A 13719-nucleotide genomic window follows, 5' to 3' on the forward strand; every position below is an offset into this window, starting at 1 on the left:
AAATCCGAAACATGAATAATTACAATTACAAAATCCAAATCTCGAAACTTCGAGTTCATTATTACAATTCACTCTCACAAGCAATATTGTAAAGCTCAAATGAGCATAACACACCTCACAACGTACAATTGCTGTAAAACTCTAACAATTGCTCTAACCGCACGATCACCGTCCTGGTTCTCCTGTCCTGTAGGATTACCCGCTACACAATTTGAATAGTGTACCGGGAGTTGCAACAACACAAAACCCGGTAAGCTTTTTACAGCCAGTATGAGTAAACAAGAAAGAACTGTTGATTTAATAAAATACATTTCCTTTAACTCAAGTATAGAAATGTAGAAACATCACAATTACAATGATCACCACAAAACCACTTCACTTTCTCACTCTCTTATATATATAAATATTATACACTTATGAGTCACTCCCCGTTACCCTCATAAGATCACTCAACATTTGGCAGACAGACTAGAGCTCTAACTGATCGTTTCCACCTACCCGGCGCGAGGGCGTGGTTCACGATTTAATGCTATTAGTTTCCACCTACCCGGTACAAGGGCGTGGTTCACTAATAGATGCCATGGTCACCCCCGTGACCTATTGATCTCCACAGATCAATATATCTCAACAAATCAACAATTTATTGTTTCTCAACAATAAATTTAATACCTCTCACAATATTGTTGCTTTTCAACAATAAACTCAACACAACCATAACAGTACATAATATCTCACAATTTCAACAATACATATTATTTCACATAAATAATATATATATAGATAGACATTCACACAGGAATGCCCATTAATACCAACTATAGTTCATATGATTGCAAAATAAAGCAATTAATTATATTGGGTTCGTAATATGAACCACGTGAGGTTTACTCACCTCTAATCCAGCTGCGTCTTCTTAACAGCTCCATTAACAATCTCACGAATCGTCCGCCAAATAAATCCATCGATCACCTAATCCAATAATGATCTTAACTTAGCCAACAACTCAAAAGCACACATATACGGAAACCCACGGTCGGATTCTAATTTTAATGATGATCCAACGGTCAGATCGAAATTATACGATGATCCAACGGTCGGATCTGAATTTAATGATGATCCAACGGTCGGATCCTCACGGATCGCCTTTAGGATCATCCTCCAAAATTATCACGAAGACTCAGATCTTCTTGAATCACTCTAACAAACATCTCCATAAAATTATATGAAAATCCGACGGTCAGATTCTCACGAATCGCCTTCCGAATCACTATTTCTCAATTATACGAAGATCCAACGGTCGGATCTTCGCCCGTGACCTCACAAAGTCACCGGGACAGTCATACGATCAACATATCCAAAATTGAAGCAAAACCGATGGTCAGATCTTCACAGATCGTAAACCGAAGATAAACGTAAAAACGTTAAATAGTAACGTCAAAACGTAAATCCACTATTTATCAACTTTTTCTAACATGACCATGTTATATATCAAAACGCTCGTATGGATGCATAGATCATCGCCTAGATAATGAAAACTCGAAATATGGTCTGATGCGCCGCCACAAGCGGTGGTCAGTGGGCGGTCAACGCCGGTCAACCACCTCAGATGGCAAAGTGACCAACTACAAACTGGTTCAAAATGAAAGGGTGGTCGACTTTCATACCTGGAGCTAAGTCTGGTTTGGCCTAGATCGTCCTAGATCAAGCGTTGAAGTTGGATTAATCTCGTGCGTCTGATCAGATTTCAGATTAAATCAGGGACGTCGAAAAAGTCAAACCATGATCTAGCGTTCTATACACAAAATCGTGATGAAAGGCTTACATGGGGATGATCAGCATGAAGAGGAGATCACGAAAATGGGAACGATCGGCCCATGCAACGCCGGAAAAGTGGTTTTCCGGTCGGGTCGGGTTCTAGCTTCGGGGGGGCTTCGATCCACTTCTGGGGGCAGCGGCGGAGCAAGATGACACCACCAGGCGACTGGGCGTGCGGCGGCGAGTTCGGGAGGCGCCGGGTCCTGAGCTGGAGGTGGCCGGAGGGTGGTGAAAAAGCCGGGTCGGGTCGAGCTCGACCCGCCGGGTCTGAGGGTTTTCGATCGAGAGAGAGAGAGAGTCCGGGGGACTATTCCGCAAAAACAGAAAAGTTTCGTCCTTAATGAATAAATCAGAAATTTTTCCTATTTATAGAAAATTCCCAATTTTCAAATATTCATAACTTAATCATACGAACTCCGAATAATGCGTTCCACATGTCCACGAACTCGTATCGACGAGCTCTACAACTTTCATGAAGGAAGTTTTCCCAAATTTTGAACGTATAAAAAGTCAACTTTGTTGACCCCCTAAAAACGTTCGTTTTCGAAAATAAAATCGTTCGAACTAATTCCACAACTTCTCCAAGCTTCGTACTCGCTCCTACTATCGTGAAATCATTTCTAAAAATCCACGGAATTTAATTTGGATTTTTTTCCGGGGTATTACAATATCCACGTACATCATCCTATCCTTGGTGAATTGCAATGGAATCACATTCGTTGAAGGCAGCAGCCACTTTGATGAGGATAGCTTGGTCATTATGGCTTAAAAATTAACTTACCTTTGTTCATGGCCAATTTTGGCTGGAGTGTTGATAAAAGTTGGTCTTTGGTTCTAATTTAGATGAAATCAAAAACTATATGTACTAGTTATGACAAAAATTAAAGTTTGAGTATCATAGATAAAATAGAGGTTAGTTTAAGTACTATTTATAAATACCGGTAATTATTCTAAACTTTAGAAGTAAAATCATTTCAGTCTGTACTCTTTTAATTTCATCAAAAACATCCCTGCACTTTTAATTTTGATCCTATAGGTCTAATGCGTTAGTCTTCCATTAAATGAGTCTGTTAACTTACTGACGAAGCTTCTTTTTGATGATGTGTCACCTTATGATTGAATGAGTGAGTTTCACTATTAGAAGTCTATCAAGAATAAAGTTATCTAACAAATGACTCAATCATTGCTCAAATCCATGACCACTTGAATATAAGTGGCACAACAAACCACCATGCTAACCTTGCATTATTTTAAAATATCCTCAGTTTTTGCATTTATACAGGAGGATGGAGAATGCCTGCGGTGTCCCAAGGATGGAGATCCGGTCGGGTCGAGTGCACGGACTACCGAAGCAAATATGGCTTCGATGCGCTGCTGTAAGCGGCTGTTGGAGAAAGTGGAGCTCAGAAACCTCACCGGCGTAAGGAGGCACGTCAAACGAGACTGGTATGGTGGTCTAAGGTGGCCGGACGGCGATGAAATCCGCTGAGTGTTGGAGGTCGGGTATGGGAGAGAGAGTTTGAGATTAGGGTTCGACCCAAAACAGAAACTTCCCGAAATGAACTTCATAATCAATAGAGAATTCATAATCTCTGCCCATTGGAGACTCTCACAAAAGGATAGCTCAGAGGAGATTCAAACCAAGTACACCAGCTCTTAAATTGAATCTGTAATCTTCAACAATTGCTGCAGCTTCAGGTAAGTCTGTGTTCTTACATTGAGTACAATGTTCATATGCATACATTCAGTTTCATTACTTATATATGCAATGTCATCTATAAGCTTATTGTTAAGACCGTACCTTTGTTACATGCATAATGAAAAAGGTGCTGCTCTAGGTTGTTTTCCCTATACAGTGCTTTTGCGACTAAGAGAGACATTTTGGACAATGTCATGGTTGTTGGGTTTTAGTTGATGCATTATGTTAAAAGTCTCTCGAGGACAAAGATTTGGTTGCAATAGCAACAAATTGGACATGACATAGGCATATGGCAAAGTGGAATGGTGTTCTCTAGAAAATGTTAATTCGGATGGGCTTCCACTTGGAGTGGTTCAAAGGATATATACATATTGCAATCAAGCAATTTCTTTCTCGGTCCTTTGGCAGGAGCATCCTTTGCGTCACTTTGTCCCATCTCGTGGCTTACGACAAGGATGTCATTTGTCATGTTGTTGACTATGAGCACCGAAGTCTGTGTTGGAAATTTTGATTATATATTTAAAAATACTTGTGTAACTCCCAATTCATTTAAAAACTATTTACTCTAAAAACACTACTAATTTATTATGCTCATCATATTAGAGCATACTAAGGTTACGGTTGTTACAATATTTCAATAATTATTTGATTGAATTTGTCCCATATCTCTTTAAGTCTAACCATCTACTATATATATACCTATCACTTCTTGCTCTTACATACAATGAAAATTCATCATCTTTTCTAATTCTCTTCCTAGCCATTTTTCTTTTGAGTTCATACATATTTTAGAGTGAGTTTGGTTATTGATATTTTATAATGCCAAAGAAAAGAATCAAGCACTTTTAGAAGTCAAGTTTGCAAGTGTAAGCTTACAAGGATAAACAGTTGTTGTACCCTGGTAGGGCGCCATAAAACCTACACATCGAGACATTGTCTCCAAGGGGCGAAATCTACTCTTAAGGGCAGTGTTTGCAAGCCTCAACCTTAAACATTTCTCTAATCAAGTGTTCTCCACAAGTCTCATCAATCAAAGATAAGTCTTTACATTGTGTTATTTTCATCTTATTCTGGCATCATTATAAGAAATATTGTTTGTTAATAATATTATATGCTTGTGTGATTTTGTAAGAGCGTCAAAGTATGGTATAAACGCCTACCATCCATTGACTAAATTTTCTAACAGTCTGAATGTCTATTGTCAGGGGTTTACATTTCCAGATTTGCTTCTCCAATGTCACATCTTTTTTTGCTGATGGTAGTTTGTTGTTTCTTGTTGTGGATGGGATGACCCTTGGATTATGGAGGAGAATCTTCATTAGTTTGACTCATCTAGAGCTAGAATGGTTTCAGATATGTTTTTAGCTTCTGGTGTATGGAATTAACTTTTGTTAATTGATCTGTTTCCATTACATACTGTTAACAAAATTCTAGCTATTCCTCTTAGCTCATAAGTTCATGCTGATAGATGGATTTGGAATGAGGATAAGAAAAGGAAGTTCACAGTCAAGGCTACTTATCATTTAGCTACGAGCAGAATTTTGGATGAGGATCCTCATGCTGCAGCTAACCTAGTGCTGTTATCTGGAATCAAATTTGGAAAGCTCTAGTTCCGGGCAAGGTCAAGATTTGTGCATGGAAAGCTTGTTCCAATATTCTCCCTACCGCGGGCTAATGAAAGAGGTATGGATATTGATACCCAATGCCCGTTTTGTGAGGAGGAGATTCTATCACCCATTCATGCACTAAGAGATTGTCCCTATGATGCTGCTATTTTGCACTATGCTAATATTCCTAGTGCTCCTTCTACCATGAATGTTCCTAAGTGGGTCCCTTATCTCCTTTGCTTTAATACTTATGTTAATTTGGGCTACATGGAGAGACATGAATACTAAGGTGTGCGATGATGAGTTCAAACAAGCTTCTGATTAGTACCTTTGACGTTGGGTTGGTGGAAGGAGTGTAGATTGGTTTATGCATCTGCTTGTTCTGCTACCTAAGATCTAGGTCATGGGTTCGAGTCATCTATGGGGTAGGAGTGAAATCATATGATCATCTTTTAAAAAATGAAAAAAAAACATTCCAAGAATGCATAGATGGAGAGTAAGCCCTCGTTGGAATGGTGAAATTGATTGATGATGCAGCTTTTGATCTAGCTTCTAGAAGGGTTGTATTTGGTGGAGTGTTTAGGGACATGAAGGTTCATTTTTGGGAGGCTTTAGGCATTTGATGTCCATTTCTAGCTCAGCTAGACACGCTATGATGCTAGCGCTAATGACTGGGATGCAATTGACCCTTGTACATCATTTCACTCCTTTGTAAGTGGAGTTTGATCGTAAGGTTCACAACAGATTTTGGATCACTTAGAGTTGGGTTTTCTCATTCAGGACCTCAGAAGCCAATTGCAGCAAGCTTTGGTTGCAAAAACTCGATTTTGTAGGTCGTGGAGCGAGTTTAGTAGCTCATACTCTTGGTCACGAAACAAAACTAGCTTTGTTTTTCGTGAACTTTTTTAGTTTTACCCCTCCGAGTTTGGAGGATATAATTATCTTTGATTATTTTTACTAATTTATGATAATTTTGACTAAAAAGGGAAAGAGAAAGTTGAAATACAAATTTTAAACCATATAGCCATACTATACGGGTACGGGTACGGGTAGAGCGGGTTATCCACCCAATGATGAAAACTGCGATAATCCAATACGCGAGTAACTGCAGTTCAAATAAGGTCTTGAAATTCGGAATCTGGAGAGAGAGAGAGAGAGAGAGAGAAGAACCAGTGAATGAGATGAACCATAACCACCAAAGCCAGCAATCGAGCGAAGGCAGGCACGACGATGACGACGCATCTCTCTCTGAATTCCTCGCCTCCCTAATGGACTACACTCCTACCGTAACACACCCACACCACCGCTCATCAATTTCACACTCTTCCAATTTCCCGATCAAATCATAGATTTTTCTCTTCTTCTTCTTCTTCTTCTGCAGATACCCGACGAGCTTGTGGAGCATTACTTGGCCAAGAGCGGCTTCCAGTGTCCCGACGTTCGATTGTAGGTACACTCTTCTTTTCTGCAAGGTTTTCTAACTCTTCTCAATTACGGATCTCCACTGATCTAACTTATCAATTTCTGTTAGGGTTTTTTGTTTCTCCTTTTTTTTTTATTTGTTGCTATAGATGATAATGGTCTTAGGGTTTTTTGTTGGTCATAGTTGGTTTCATAGGTCAAGGGGAAAAATAATACCCAGCTTAGAAAATGAAAGCAACATCAGCAGGGAAGACTAGGATCTAAACACCCCAAGATTTAATCCAAATGAGTTAGTTAGCACCAGCAACACCATTGGTCCTCCGAGCACAAGGAAGACCGTCCCTTGATAGAACCAGAACCAAACGAGTTGGGGGCATTGGAAAGGCATATAACCTCTAAGTTCTCATTGGAAATGGTACCCATCGACCAGCTCTCCAAAAATGTTACCGTTTAGGCTGTTGACCAGGTCGAATATTACATTTTGATGATGGAAGCGAGGGCATGTTTGAGGGCAGAACAGGCTTGAGCTTCAAGTGGGGAGTTGATAGAGTGAAAGTTAGCCTTTCCATAATGATGTGACCTTGAGAATTTTGGAGAACAACTCCTAAACCTACTATCCCCTCTGTCTTCATCACATGCTCTGTTCACATTTACTTCAAATAGGGAGGAGGTGAAGGAGATCAGAGATTTAGATTAGGAGAGAAATGTGTATTAAAGTAGCAGGGTGGTGGCAGAATCTCCTTAAAAACCCCATTGCACCTAGCCTTATGTATCTCTCAAGACCCAACACAACAGCCTATAAAGTTAAGGATCCATCTCGGTCACCGATGCTCATATTGTGTGATAAGAGACTCATTACCAAACTATCAAAAGATCTGTGCTGAACTGGGGACAGTTTATAATGTATTCAACACCATCTCTTTAGGATCCATGGGAATAAGAGTAACATTTGCTGTGCTGTCTCCTCAAATCGACCTCAAAGAATGCAAGTAGGGGAGGGACTGATGAATAAGCATGCCTTATACAAGGTATCATAGGCACATGCCTGATTAAATTGAATTTTCTTTTTCTTGGGGTTTGGGGTATGGGGGAGGCTGCTGGTTCTCCAGAATCCAGATTAATTTCATGGTGATAGTGAGACAAATGGGTGGAATCTAGTTATTTGATGATTGAAGATCTTGCAGGAAATGGTAACCGGTGCAAACAGATTAATGACCATCCTTCTCATTTGGTCAAATGAGATGATCTACGTAAGGACTACCAGGCACTGCTTGGCATAGCCATAATCTTTAAAGCTTTAGAGTTGGTAATCAATTGTTGAATTGGGGCTAAAATTCCATGTCTTGGTATTAGGATCAATTAGAGAGCTCACATTAAGGAAGAAGAGAAGATTTGGCAGTATAAATAGGGAGCAGTTTACCATTCTTGAAAGGACTCCAATTAATAGACCAAACACTGACATTTCTCCCCATCCATGTATGTATATGCCATCACGATCGGATCCACCAGATGATGTCTCTTCTGGTCTTCCCTCCAATTAGGCTGCTTCAAGCCTGCGAACACCGCTTAGTGTTCATGCAGTCACAGTTTTTTGAATACCGAGCTTTGAGAATGCGGACCCATTTGCCGATTATTGGTCTTCTCCATTTTTGTTTAGCGAATAGCCCAAATCTCTAGTATAGTTCTTCCTATTATTCCCAATGGATTTTCCTCCCAGATTCATTAAGATCCCTCCAGAACTTTGCAAATGCGGAGTTGGTATAATTAGTTTGGGGGTTAGACATAATATATCTGTCTTTCCTTTTGATATTTTAAGCAATTATTCTGGACTTATTGGGGAATGAAAAGAAAATTTAAAGTAAGCAGACTTCAATATTCACCTTTTTGGAAAATACCATTAAATATTGGCAAAGTGAATTCTTGTTATAAGCAAAGTATTATTATAAACTATGCCTTTCTAGTTATTGATTCTTTAAGCACATAAAACTAGCAAAGTTGAGACATGATCTGTCTAGCAAAGTTGTATAGTTCTAGCCATAGGCAAACGTTGTTTCAGGTATGCGGTTCTCATTTTCTATCTGGGATCTTTTCCTTTTCATTTGGGCCTTTGAGATCTTATTAATGATTAAAGGGTTGTTCATTATGACTTAGGTTAGGATTGCTACTGTAGAAATCTTTTGGTATAACTTTCTGCTGTGCTGACAAATGGAAAAATACTACTATTTAGTTCTTATTTCTCTTTTTCGGTTCTATAATTTTTGAAAAGTTGTGTTAGATCTGTATTTTTTGAATATGAGTTATTGACTTGAGTTTTTTTTACCATTCACAGAATTAGGCTGGTAGCTGTTGCCACACAAAAGTTTGTCGCTGAGGTTGCAACTGATGCTCTACAGTAAGCCACTGATTTCTTTACTTTTTGCCTCGTGAGTCATGACACGAGTTCACTTGTGCACACATGCAAATTATGCACACTATATAATAAAAACCTAATCCTTCTCAGTTAGACTTCTCAGTTAGAAATGTAGGACCAAATGGCATTACCTTTTAGATGTCTCAAATATCAGAGAAGAAAAATTGTTGAACAAAAGATATTTAGTTGCACTCGTTTTTGTAGCAGTTGTAGTTAGCCAGCGCCTGAGCTGTTACAGGTTGGAAAAATATTTACATGCTTGTTCCTCTAAACAGGCAATCCAAAGCAAGACAGGCAGCAGTGGTGAAAGACAAAAGGGACAAACAGCAAAAGGTAAATAAGTTCTGGGCAGATGCTTTGTTCTTTTTTATTTTATTTTTTATTTTCTTTATATTTTGTGTAGTATTAACTTTAACATGCAAACAGGATAAGCGCCCAATATTGACTATGGAAGACCTGTCAAAGGCATTGCGTGAGGTAATCAGCATAGTATTTCAAATCACTTTAGCTTGATGGGCCAACTTTTCATGCCTTTCAGCTTCATTAATAATAGAAGATTCATAATCTTTGCTGGACTATATCAAGTGATGGAGTCCTTGATATTTTCTAATCCAAGATTTAGTTATGTCGAATTCTTGAATTTGGTTTGTATTAGAGGTCTGAATCTATAGAATCTTCAGTGCTGGTAAAGTCTTGTTAGTTGTGATTAGTTCTGAAGTGACCCACGCAAACTGATTCGAATTGCTTATGTCTACTTTGTTATTAGGATTTATCTGTAGTTTTAAGGTAAGCTTGTTTTCACTTATTGTTATTATGCTGATTTAGTTGTGTTAATTTGCTTCCCTTGTCATTCTTGATCAAGCAGTATGGCGTCAATGTGAAGCACCAAGAATATTTTGCTGACAGCCCTTCAACTGGGATGGATCCTGCATCAAGAGAGGAATAATCTGTACTTGGATTTCTTTGTTCCATGTAGTGAGATCTGTGTGGCTATAACATTACTGCTAGATGATTAGGTTATGCTCAGTCAGTATTGAAGATACTCTTGATATGAAATTCTACATTTATGTCATTATATTGCGACTTAAATACTGCAGACTGCATATCTGTTTATTTCAATGTGATGTGGAAGTCAAGACCCGAGGAAAAAAAAAAAAAAAACTGAATGTGCAGATATTTTGTTTTCGGTGAGGATGTACTCTATTCCAAAATGCATTCACTTTTATACGATTTAGGGGATCTGACCTAATGTTTGCTACTGTTTTGCTTGACAAGAAAGACATTTTCAAGTCTGAACATATTTCTGACTTCTTGTTTTCATTATCTGAATGAAGAACCCATCATTAAAAGTTTATAATACAGAAACCCTTGTACTAAGAGCATCAGCAATGGGGACCTATATTTGGGTCCAAACTCAAAATTTGAGTCCAAAGTGTAGGAATTGAGCTGCAGTGGGTCGGAAAAAATTGGACCTACTATTGCCGGAGACCCAAATGTGAGAGCAAATATGAGCCAGTCTTGGACCCAAAAAAATTTGGACCCAAATTTGTGGGACCCGCCACGTTCTGTTTGCTTATGCATGCAAGGACATGCAAGTGAGGTTTGGAGACAGAAAAGCTGCAGCACGTGGCCTATGGGATCAGAAAAAAATGGGACCCACACTTATTTGAACCCAACGGCTCTTTCTGTGTTTAATTAAAGGCCAAGATTGAATGTTTAATTCAATCTAACGGCCAGAAATAGATTCAATTAATTATATATAAATTTGTTTTACAGTTTTTTTTTTTTTTTTTTTGAGAAACGTAAAATTTTGATTTTTAATGATAAAGTAGCCGTTTTGCAACGGCTTTGTGATGAATTTTTTTTTTTTTTTTTAGTTGCAACGGTAAGTTTAGAAAAAAAAAATTAATTACTTTTTCTATATAAACTCATTTTACTTCACCATTTTTCTCACCCACTTTCACTTCTTCATTTTAGTGATCATTTGCCTCTTTCATTCATTACTCTCACTCTATTGTTCTTCAAAAAAAAAATTTCAATATGGAGAATTCTGAAAAGACAATAAGAGGGCTTGCATTCTCCGGTCCAGAAGACGACGCACTATGCAAGGCATTTTTGTATGTAAGTCAAGATTCTGCTATTGGGTCCGGGCAAACAAAGATTGTATTTTGGCAACGAATTCATGCAAAATGGGAAGAATTGTATGTTGCAGAAACAGGGCTTGTCCCAAAGAGAAATCCAGGTAGCCTCCGTTCTCGATTCAAAACTATAAAAACTCAGTGTACTAAATATGCTGCAAGAGTAACAGAGACAAAACGAAGACGGATTAGCGGTTTTACTGAAGCCGACATTGTGAGTTTTGTTCATCCACAATATTTTAATTTATCGTTCATTGTTTTTGTTTGTTAGTAATTAGTGTTGATATGTGTCTATATTTTTTTGGTAGATGGAACAAGCAAATATAAGTTTTAAAAATAAGGAGAAAACTGTGTTTGGTCATCATCATTGTTGGAGATATTTGAAAGATGCTATTACATGGAAAATTCCCGCGGAAACCAACAACAACTCACTCCATGGCAATTCATCGTCGCAGTTTACCGAAACAGAAGAAACACACACTTCACTTGATGGAGATGGAGATGAAGAGCCGCCGGTTAGTATTCCGGCCCCTAACCCCAATCAAAGGCCCATCGGGAAAAAGGCTGCAAAGAGGAAGATTATTGAAGAGGGGCAAGCTTCTGATATGGCTCAAGAACTTCGGCGATATAATAACATCATGGAAGCTGAAGCTATTAGGAAGAAAGAGAAGGACAAACATATGCTACGAGTATTTCAAGAGTCCGCAAGACGGGAAGAAGAAAAGGCAGATTTGGAGTATTTGAAAATAGATACCACCTATATGCCTCAAGAGCAGAGAGAATTCTTCGAGCATAAGAAAACTGAGATTTATAATAAAATGAGATTCCGTGGCTCCGATTCCTCAAGCTCCGGTAACCCATCAGTAACCTCAGACTTCGATACGTCATCGGACTATCATGTTGATCCGAATCCCTAGTCCATATTGAGTCTTAATATATGTTGTTTATTTTTATTGCTTATTTTATGAATTAAATAAATGGTTAATTTTGGCTGAAAGATAAATGAATTTTTATTGTGAAATTTTATATAAAACGTGTAGAATCTCAATCATTTGGCTATAGACGCTCCCTTTTTGATCGCATTCTTGAAGAGGTAACTAATGCTAACAATTACTTTCAACAGAGAGCAGATTGCAGAGGTCAACCTGGGTTTAGTCCTCATCAAAAGGTTACCGCAGCAATGAGGATGTTAGCGTATGGCAATGCTGCTGATGCGCTTGATGAATACCTTCGAATGGGAGAGAGCACTGCAAGGGAGTGTTTGAAGAAATTCTGTGACACTGTCGTGCGCATCTATGAAGCAGAATTTCTTAGAAAACCAACACAAGAGGACATTGACAGGCTCCTACGAAAAGGTGAGTCTCGTGGCTTTCCTGGTATGCTTGGTTCATTAGATTGTATGCATTGGGAATGGAAAAATTGTCCTAGTGGTTGGCAAGGACAATTTGTTGGGCATTACCACCGTCCAACTATTGGTAATGCCCAACAAATTGTCCTCGAGGCAGTAGCCTCGTATGACACTTGGATTTGGCATGCATTCTTTGGAATGCCTGGTTCCCACAATGATATATCTGTCCTGGATTGCTCTCATTTGTTTGATGAACTTGCTGAAGGTCATGGTCCTATTGTTAACTATTTTCTTAATCAAAAGCCACATACAATCGGATATTATCTTACAGATGGTATATATCCCGCATGGGGTACGATTGTGAAATCAATATCTCAGCCTCAAACTAGAAAGCTCAAGTACTTTGCTACTAAACAAGAAAAATATCGCAAGGACGTGGAGAGAGCTTTTGGGGTTCTCCAAGCTCGATTTGCTATTATAAAGGGACCTGCTCGAACTTGGCAGTTAGATTTTCTTGGCAAGATAATGAAGACATGTATAATTTTACACAACATGATTGTTGAAGATGAACGTCCATCAGAGGAAGTATCATTATGTGATGTGCCCGAAAATAGTACGAGAAGGAATGAAGAAGATGAGTACGAATCTCTACCCGATGCTGAAGATGTGCATCGACTTCCAGCGGACTTAGATGTTTTCTTGGCTCGTTACACTCAGCTCAGGAGTAGCCGACGCCACGACGAACTCAAACAAGATCTTATTGATCATTTATGGAATCTTAGAGGCGGTCGACCTTAAGCAGTTCTCATTTTTCAAGTGTATTATTGTTTTTATTAGTGTTGGTTGTGTTATGTTTCTTTAAATAAAATAGGCGCAAGGACGGCCTCCTAGCTTAAGCGGGTTTCGGTCCTCGTTTTTTTTTATATTGTAATGAATAAATTTAATGAATGTTATGTTTAATGTTTGATGATTAACTTTTATTTATACTAATTTGTTAGGCTTTTTTTTTTTAATGTAAGTTATATATGTGTGTGTGTGTCTATATATATGTATATATATATATATATATATATATATATATTAAAACAAACATAAAGTAGAAGACTCAAATATGAAACTGTTCCACAGTGGCAAGATTTGTGTTTTGGACCCAAATTTGAGTCTAAAAAAATGAGTCCAAAATATGGGTCCTAAAATAAGTCCTGCACCACTGCAGCACCCAATAAAAGTAAGTCCTTTTGTACACTATTCAGATGGACTCAAATTACTATTCCAGCTTA

At 38.4% G+C, this 13719-nt stretch overlaps 3 protein-coding genes across 3 annotated transcripts; all 3 read left to right on the forward strand.

Moving 5' to 3' along the window:
• The first annotated feature begins 6215 nt into the window (after positions 1–6215).
• Positions 6216–10056, forward strand: LOC133741458 (transcription initiation factor TFIID subunit 10-like). Its single transcript, XM_062169352.1, has 6 exons — positions 6216–6407; positions 6503–6567; positions 8873–8935; positions 9229–9286; positions 9380–9430; positions 9819–10056. Exons 1-6 carry the CDS (start codon positions 6303–6305, stop codon positions 9897–9899), a joined length of 423 nt encoding a protein of 140 aa, XP_062025336.1. The 5' UTR covers positions 6216–6302; the 3' UTR covers positions 9900–10056.
• An 873-nt stretch (positions 10057–10929) lies between these two features.
• LOC133736207 (uncharacterized) lies at positions 10930–12076 on the forward strand. Its single transcript, XM_062163651.1, has 2 exons — positions 10930–11305; positions 11400–12076. The coding sequence occupies exons 1-2, from the start codon at positions 10994–10996 to the stop codon at positions 12006–12008; spliced, it is 921 nt and encodes a 306-aa protein (XP_062019635.1). The 5' UTR covers positions 10930–10993; the 3' UTR covers positions 12009–12076.
• LOC133737427 (uncharacterized) lies at positions 12029–13297 on the forward strand. Its single transcript, XM_062164979.1, has 2 exons — positions 12029–12033; positions 12154–13297. Exons 1-2 carry the CDS (start codon positions 12029–12031, stop codon positions 13235–13237), a joined length of 1089 nt encoding a protein of 362 aa, XP_062020963.1. The 3' UTR covers positions 13238–13297.
• Positions 13298–13719: the final 422 nt, after the last annotated feature.

Source organism: Rosa rugosa, chromosome 3 (genome assembly GCF_958449725.1).
Source record: "Rosa rugosa chromosome 3, drRosRugo1.1, whole genome shotgun sequence".
In the NCBI taxonomy this organism is placed as follows: domain Eukaryota; kingdom Viridiplantae; phylum Streptophyta; class Magnoliopsida; order Rosales; family Rosaceae; genus Rosa; species Rosa rugosa.